Genomic DNA, 8,955 nt, shown 5'->3' on the forward strand with positions numbered 1-8,955 from the left:
CAGCAGGAAAACAGGTGCCAATGAAATCACCATGAAGACGGATGAAAGCCCACCCCCTGCCATGCAGGAGGAGTCTAAGTATAAATTCTGCTGGTGGAACTTTGTGTCTGAAAGGTGGATTATGGAAGTGCCATTTGGAAGATTGAATGGCCCATAAACATTTTCATATTTCATTAGCCGATTAATGGGCGTCTCTCTCTTTTTGGCGAGTCTGCTGATTCTCAGCAGAAATTGCAGGGAGTAAATGGAGGCGTTGGGTGGAACCTTTCCGGGTCCCTGTCCTGTTACAGATTGCCCCAATTAATGCCCATCCTGAGCTCTACTGTGAAGCCTTCTTCCTGTCCAGTTACTGTTAATAGATTTCTCATAAGTGGCTGGACTGTAAAAACCTCATAACTCAGTTTAATACCCCCAATAAAATTATCTCAAGACATCAGCCCTGAATCACCGGCAGTGCTGGGGATGAGGAGACCTGTCTCTCCTGTTTGCTGTTTATGCTCTTCCTCCACCTTTGCCCAGGGGAGCTGGGGACAGGAGAGGGCAAACATGTCCCCTTTTAGGGTGCCTCCACCCACTTCCCAATCAGACCTGTTGCAGGCTTTTATTTAATCAGTAAACATTCCCAAGGAGTGTGGTAGAACAGACACCATTTGGGGGAATGCTTAACACCTATAATCTTATTAGTCTTCATCACTGCCCTATGAAACATTATTATTATTATTCCCATTTCTCAGATGAGGAAACTGAGGCACAGGGAGGGGAGGTCATTTGCTTTGTCACCCAGTTAAGTGCAGGAAGCCAATCTCCTGATCCCATGGCTCACTAATGTTGTGATCAACCGGCATGGCTTGTTAATTTTACCCCTCTGGGTCTGTTTTTCCACCTGAGAAATCAGATCAAGTCCTACCTCGCACAGGTGTGGTGAAGATGAAACGTGAGCATGTTGGTAATGACCTACACACTCTGTAAGTGGCTGTCTCCTTCCCTTTCTGTCTCCATCATGTCCCTGCTGCCCTTGACGTTTTATCTCAGACCCTGGCCAGGGATCACCTACCATTGAGGATGGGGGAGGAGGGAGTGGAACCCAGTAGTGATGTCACTGATATTCTTCCGTGAAGCATGACACAGAGCTCACAGTGGGGGTGCAGTGGCTACTCTCTGGGGACTGCAGAGTCCGAACAGGGCTGGTCGGCCTGCGGAGAAGCTAAGAGCTCAGAGCTGCAGATTTGGGCTGGGTTGGGGCTGCTCGCCCCACCTGCCTGGGTCCTGGCTCTGGAGTGGAGAAGTGCCTGTGGTTCTACTCCAGGAGGATAATTCTCAAGAATCTCAGCTATGAGGCTGGAGGACGGTGCTCTTATTTACCGAGCGCCTACTATGTGCCGGATTGCAGGCCTCTGCAGAAATCTAATTTAATTTTGTGGCATACGTAAATATCTCTCCATTTTCCAGGTGAACAGACCGAGATGGGCTTAGTTCTGTTTGATTCCAAAGCGCAGGTTAGTCCCTCTGCAGCCTTTGGAACCTGGTTAGTCCACTTACAACGTTTCTGGCTAAAGAAGTGGGAGAAAGGAAGATGGAGTAGGCTACAGGGCATTCACTGGGCTTCACGGCTCGGGGAGAGGCCTGTACCACCCTGTACCCACAGGCCATGGTTATCGGCGGCCTTTTCAACCTGAGCCTCTACTTCATCATTTGGCAAAGGACTTCACGACACAGATCAGGAGAGGTGATGGGCCTTGTATTCAGGAATGGCCGGGTGCCAGCGTCAGCTTTGTCACCCACTTGTTGCCTGGCCCTGAGCAAGAGGCTACCCTCCTCTGAGCCTCAGTTTTCTCATCTATAAATGAAACTGATAATGCTTCCCCATAGAGTCCAAAGATTCATCAGATAATATGTGGGAGCTCCTGGCACATAGTAAGTGCTCAGTGAAGATGAGTTTTCTCTCCTTTCCTGGCACCTGGTCTCAGAAGAGATTGAGGGTCACCTGGTTCATCCCCCCCATCTCCTGACACGAGAACCATAGGCTCAGATCCTGACCCACTGGAGACACAGGGGCCATCAGGCAATATCTTCTTGTCTTTTAAACTCAGCTTGTTTCCTCCTTCAGGCAGCCCTCCCAGATGCCTTCCCATTTGCCCTCCCGCTGCTCTGTACCCCTGTCCCATGCACACTCCCCTCTGCTCCACACTCCCCTGTAACACCTTCGTGTTGCAATCTGTCTCCTCACTTGTCATGGGGCTCAGGGGCAGGGACTAACTTCGATTTGTCTTTGTCTGAATGCCCCACGCCTGGCACACGCTAGCTGTCCTGACAATGCATGCAGAGAAAATACAGGGGGAGTGGGACAGATGAGTGTGAGTGTGTGTGTGTGTATATGTGTGTGTGAGACGGTGAGCTCCCTGAGGATCAAGCATATGGCTGTTCATTGCTCCCTGGTCCCCAGGATAGGCCACAGCACCAAACACTGAATACGTGAATAATGAAATCTACAACTGTCATTAGAATTCTCCAACTGTCTGCTGGGATTTCTGGAGGATCCAGTCACTCTGTTAAATCCCAGGTGCACATGAGCTAGACTAGGAAGGTCAGTCACTGGGCACACTTCTAGACCCCCTACTGTTACCTCCTTGATAGCTCATAATGATCTTGGGACTCAGAGATTATCCTCTCCCCATTGTACAGATTGGCAAGCTGAGGCTCAGAGAGGGCCCATATCCTACTTAAGGCCACACAGCTAACAAGAGGCAGCCCGAGGCCTGTCTGGCTCCACATCCTGGGTTCTTTTCTCTGCATGGAGTGTAGACGGCCCCTGAGGGAATTCCCCCTCCCTAAGCCCCAGCCCTGGATCATAAACAACATGAAAAACACCAGAGTGATGGCTTCTCCTCCTGGGGGGCTGAAAAATGGGATTTACGAGGCCATTAATTACTTCCTTCTAATTAAATCAAAATTAAATGCGAGCAGAGGTACGTTTTCCTTATTAAAGACAATTAAACGGACAGTGCGGCTACACAAATAAAACAAGTCCAGGATTTAAACGGAAAGCAAATGAAATAAAAAGCCTCCCCTGGAACGAGGGGTTTGTTCATGCCTGTGCTACTCGTAAACCGGGAGTTCATCAATTTTCTTTAAATATTAGCAACTTAATTAAATCTGCTCTCCTTCTCACCTTAATCCTGCCGTGTATCTAAAATAGATCTCACCGCCCACAGGAGTTGGTCATAAGTGCTGACCCCATAATTCTCTCTTTAAAAAAAAAAAAAGAAATTAAAAATCCTACAAAATCCACATCCAGCCGACAGAAGCCTCAGGGGAAATTACAGTTCGGAAAAGGGATTAGTCCAAGTACCCAGATTATATGGAAATGTTGGTAGGTTGCTTTGCGGGTGGGTGTTGTGAGAAGGTGAGGGGAAGAGGTGAGCCAGGCTGCCGGGGGTGGGGAGTAGGGGGGGCAGGACAGCAGAGGGAGCTGTTGGTGTGGGGTCCTGGTGACAACCACCGGGGCCAGTGGTTCCTGCAGGTGCTGACAGGAGCCTGGCGGTGAGTGATGGAGGAGGCAGTTGTAAAATAGGTTACCGTTGGGTGCCCAGGGTTCACTCGGCTGATGGTGCTGTTGCTAAGCTACCTTTGGAATTCGGCAAGGACAGATGCTCCCTATGGCTCCCTGGGGCAGGGGACCGGGAAGCAGTGAATTAACCGAAACCGTGGAGAAGTCCTTTTTCCCTGAAGAGCGAGAGAGCATGGTATGAGTGTGTGTGTGCGTGCGTGCACACGACCACTTGAACAAATGTGGGACTTGGCTGGAAAGGGGACAGGTGGTTTTTTAAAAGGCCGAGCTCATACTCCTAGAGCGAGGGGTGGGCTGGCAACCACGTCCCCCTACTTTGTGGTGAGAAACTAGGACGTCAGGTTGTCCAGAAGGCTTTCAGAATTGGGGGCAGGGGCTCATAATATCTATGCATACTCTAGGTGGTGGAAATAACAGGTGAGACCCATCATAATAAAAGCTAATACTTACTGAGCACATACCAGGTGCTCTCCAGGTTCCTGACATGCTAACTCATTGAATCCTCACCGCAACTCTTTGAGGAGGTGCCAGGTATAGCCTCACTCAGCAGATAAAGAAATTAAGGCACAGAGAGGTTAAATAATGTGCCAACGTCAGAGAGGGAATCAGCAGCAGAGCTGGGATTTGAGCCCTGGCAGTCTGGCTCTGGTTGGCCTCCCTGAACCACACACTATACCATCTTTCACAAGAAAGGGTGCTTTGGGCACATGTTTGCAAAGAGATGGAAACTTCTCTCTCCTTCCTGCATGGAGTGCTTTTCTGGAGGTGGCCTTGAGAGTAAGCAAGGAGGGGCTCTGGGTGAAGATGATGGAGGGGGAAGATAACGTAGTCATGACAGCAGTGGGGATGCTGCGAGAGGCTGCTGTGAGGAGAAGACCCCCAGGGCTGGGCACAATGCTTCGCTCATAGAAGATGCTTAATATAGGACGGTACTGTACAGCACAGGGAACTCTACTCAATAACCTGTAATGATCTATATGGGGAAAGAATCTAAAAAAGAGTGGATATATGTATATGTATAACTGACTCACTTTGCTGTATAGCTGCACAACATTGTAAATCAACTACACTCCAATAAAAATTAAAAAAAACATTGCACTGGGCCCAGACCCGGTGTCAGGAGAGCCTTGTCTCTTGGGGTTGGTTCTACTACCGTGCTGGTCTCACCCCATCTCTGTTAATCCAAATTCTCTGGAAAGCTAACTGGCCTTGGCATGATGTTCTCTGCCTCTAGCCTCAGCTTCCCCATCTTCTAAGGCAGGGTCTTACTAGGGTCCCCCCATCGCCGACAGACTGTGGTTCAAGGCAATAGGGGTGGCGTTTGACTCATGACGATAATGGCTAGGTGGACGCAGGTTGGAAGTGGTGAACCAGCGGCTGGTTTCTCTCATCTTTTCAGGAGGTGAGCGGCTGAGGAAGCCTTCTCAGAGCCCCAGCTGCCGGGAAGACAAGCGGGCTGAAGTGCCTGAGACCACCACAGCTGACATTCAGGGAGATGTGTCAGAGTCCTTCCCTGACTTTCTGGGCTTTCCTGGACCAAAATCTCTCTCCCAGGCCTGGAGGTCTTGGAGATGTTTGGAGAATCAGAACACAGGTTCCAATCCTGGCTAAGCCACTTGCCCACTGTCTGCCTGCCCTCTCTGCGCCTCGAGTTCCTTGCCCACAAAAGGGAACGATTTCTACCTTGCAGTTTAAGGGTTAAGTGCTTCACGTGGGAATAATGAGAAAACAACAATAAACAAACAACCAGGCCACAGGCCGAACACTTTCTGTGCTCAGTTTTCTTCTGTAATCCTTTCAACAACCCTTGGAAGTGGGCTCCCCTAGCCCCACTTTTACAGACGAAGAGACTGAGGTCCAGAGAGGTAAAGTAACTTATTTCAGGTAATACGGTTAATGGGTTGGTTGGCAGAACCGGGCCTCGAGCTCAGGCGTGTCTGGCTCCAGAGTCTGCATCCCTAGCTACCTCACCATTAGCTATTGCCCAGCCGGCGCTGGTTCCTCCTTCCCCCTCCCCTCACCCCATTCTACCAGCCCCGCCATCTCACCGCCCTGGCTGGGAGTCAGGAGTCCTAGGCTCTGCCACTAGTTTGCTGGGTGACCTTGAGCAGAGACATGAACCTCTCTGTGCTCTGTCAAATCTTCACTTTGCTCTGTTGTGGGGATCAACTTCAGCCACATATATGGAGGGGAGAGTAGCCAAGGACCAGGGATGACTGTATCTAGACCAGTGAGAATCTGGGTTTCCTGCAAGACAAACCCACAAGGTTTACATCAAACTTTCCTCTCCTCCTTGTCGAGGGTCCTGAGCCATGAGCCTTGAACTGAGCAGCTTGGTCAGCCTCCCAATTCTCAGACTCATTTAAGCACACAGGAAATTCCACAGTTGGTCCCCCCTCACCTCTGCTGACCAAAACTTCCTGGAAAGCTCACTGGCCTCGGCAGAAGCCAGAGAACTGTCCCTGGGCACTGCGCTGCTTTTCCTGCCCTATAAACACCCTCCACCTCAACATGTCAACTGCGGACAAGTCTCTGAAAAAGCCAGGTTCCGTCAGGCCTCCATGTCTTTTGATAGGCTATGCCCTCTTCCCCATCAGCCTAAACTCCTACTCATACATCAAAACCCAGCTCAGGCATTTAGAAAACACTTCCATGAAGCCAGCCAACACATACCACTTATTAAATGCCTACTCAGTGCCAGGTGCTGACCTGTGAAGCTTTTTATGTACCAGGGTGTCTCCAGCATTGCACCCATGAGGGGCTCAGCGATTAAATGGATGAACAAAAGTCCTTCTCAGCTCCTTATACTCTTAGGGCACAGATCTTCCGCCATGTTAAGCAACATTTACTCAGAGAGTTTGAGAAAGCAGCTTTCATTCTTTCATTCATTCATTCAATGAACAGTTTGTGAGCAATGTCTGTGCTAGGCACTAGGGATTTTATGGTGAGCAAAACACACAATCTAATAGGAAAGACATGCATTAATTGCATAATCAAACAAACACACGCATAGTTAAGTGTTATGAAGGAAAGATGCCAGGACCTAGGAGGGCACATAACAGGGAGGGATGGCCACATGCAGAGGGGTCTGTCCCAGCCTGGTGTGGTCAGGGGCAGCTTCTTTCAGGAAGTGGCGTTTGAGCAGAGGCCTGAGTGTGAGATAAAGTAAGCAGCAGAAATAGTAGAACGGAGCAGGACAGAGCAGTTGAGGGAGGCAAACAATCTAGATAAGGGGGGACGGGGCTGGCAGGAGCCTGTGGGAGCATCGGAGGGACCATCAGAAGGGCATCAGAAGGGTGTGTGGTCGGAAACTCAGAGTGAGCGTGGCAGCAGATGAGGCTGGAGGAGGTGCCGGTCTTGGCAAGCGGCGGGAGGGAATCTGGATTTGACCTCAGGTGCATGGGAAGCTACTGAAGAATTTTAAACACAGTGGGGACAGTTTGTGTGTGACATGATCAGATGTGCAAACTCGCTTCTCCATTCTAGATGCATCTATAGCTACAAGATGGACTGGCTTTCCCTCCTACTAGTACTCTTTGCTCTAAGATGCAGAAGGCAGAGGGACTAGAGGAGGACGCGGAGTAGTAACGGGAGCGGAGTGATGACCCTATTGTCTGCTCCTGACCAGGGGCAGCCGGGAGGAGGCAGCAGGGACTGGGATTTCGGGGGGCAGGGGAACTGGGGTCCCTTGCGTCTGCCAGCGGGCGTCTGCGGGGCGCCGGGCGCGGGACGGCGGCTGCGGGCTCGCAGTTTACCTTGCCCACGTACAGGGGCTCGGCGCCCGTGTACTCTTCCACCACGAAGAACTGGTTCCACACCCAGCCGCGCTTCACGCGGCCCGCGCCCGGGGCGCCGTTCTGCGCAGCCCCGGACGCCGAGGGCGCAGGCGTGCCCGCCGCCCACAGGGGTCCCGGCGGCGGCGGCGGCGGCAGCAGCAGCAGCAGCAGCAGGAGCATCGCGGGCGACAGCGCCGCTCCCACCCGGAGCCCCCGACCGTCGGGCCGCGGCCTCATGCTTGGCCTGCGAGGGGCCCGGGCCCAGGAGCATGGACGGGAGGTACCAGGGCGTCGCCGCTTGGTGGCAGGACGGAGCGGCGCCGCGTCACATGGTGGCCTTAGCGCGGCCGCCGGGGCGCCGCCCCCGACGGGGCACCCGGACAGGCCTGCGGCCCTGAACGCCGCCCAGCCGTGGAGGCGCCCGGCTGGAGGGGGAGGGGGCGCGGCCGCACCCGGGGCATGGACGGCCCCCCGGGGTCCCCGCCCGCGCCCCCCTGGCGCCGCCGCGGCCGGATCACCAGGCAGCGCCTTGGCAGCTCCGGAGTCTGGGGTGCGCCATGGTCCCTGAGCGCAGGGGTCCTTCGGGGACGAGAGGCCGTCCGGGCCAGGAGCCTGCGAGAAAAACAAGAAAACATCAGAGGAGGCTCTCTGCGGGGACAGGGCAGGTTGGGTCTTCCTTTTTGTCCTTTAGGTACTAATTAAACACCTACCATGTGCCTGGCACTGTGCAGCGTGGGGCAAACAAGACAGAGTGGTTCCTGCCTTCTTGGTCCACGGCTTAGTAGCCCTGCCCCTCCCCCTCCCCCAGCCCTGGCTGCTTCCTTTCCACTCCCATCACACACCTCTCCTCTCCCCGCCGCAGCTCTCCCAGCACGCCCCCTTTCCTCACAGCCCCCGCATCCAGCCCTTTCTTGGTGGTTCTGGGCCAGCCCGGGTGCCCACAGGGGCAGGGATCTTATGAGCTGCTTTCCCTGCCCCCTGGCTGACGATCTCTCCAGCCCAGCCCACCCCATAGAAAACCCCCATCCTAGAAAGGAAGCTGCCCCTTCCAGAAGGGGTCTTCAAGAGCTCCCAGGACCCAGGCCTCCTGGGGGCACAGAGTCCAGCACGCAGCCCACCACCCACCACTCCTGCCTCCCCACAGCAGCACAGAGAGGTCATTCCATCCAAACCAGGGACCCAGAGAAGGCCCGCTGATCTCATGTGAATCCCTGCACACTCCCTTTCACGGGTGGGGCACCTGAGTCCCAGAGGGCCTTGCTTGGAGGCTCCCTGTGTGGCTTTGGGCAGGGTCACATCCCCTCTGAGCTTGCCTTTGGTGTCTCCACACTCCCCAGGAAAACCTTCCTTTCCCAAAGTCTGGAAGACACTTCCCCTTCCTGGACCGGCACTGCCTCCCCAGATCAATCCATCTCTCATTCCCTCCCTCCATCAGATTCTGCTTTCAGCAAGAAAGGATCTGAGGGACTAACTCCTACTCAAGCCATAATGATGAATAATGGCTTAATGTGGGTGTTTACAGGGGACAGCAATGCTGCTTTCATGGAGGAGTTTCAGGCACGGAGAAGCATTAGCGGAGGTGAGGGGCTCAGTCCCCACTTTTCCTCTCCC

General features: G+C 53.3%; 1 protein-coding gene across 1 annotated transcript in view; it reads right to left on the bottom strand.

Moving 5' to 3' along the window:
* The window catches only part of CDH22 (cadherin 22), a 73,153-nt gene extending 65,245 nt beyond the window's left edge, over positions 1–7,908 (bottom strand). The window contains exon 1 of the mRNA XM_007446916.1: positions 7,324–7,908. Within this exon, the coding sequence (XP_007446978.1) occupies positions 7,324–7,581 (258 nt within the window). The 5' untranslated portion in view covers positions 7,582–7,908. The remainder of the gene's footprint in view (positions 1–7,323) is intronic.
* Between the last annotated feature and the right edge of the window lie 1,047 nt (positions 7,909–8,955).

Source organism: Lipotes vexillifer, unplaced genomic scaffold (genome assembly GCF_000442215.2).
Source record: "Lipotes vexillifer unplaced genomic scaffold, Lipotes_vexillifer_v1.1 scaffold565, whole genome shotgun sequence".
In the NCBI taxonomy this organism is placed as follows: Eukaryota; Metazoa; Chordata; class Mammalia; order Artiodactyla; family Lipotidae; genus Lipotes; species Lipotes vexillifer.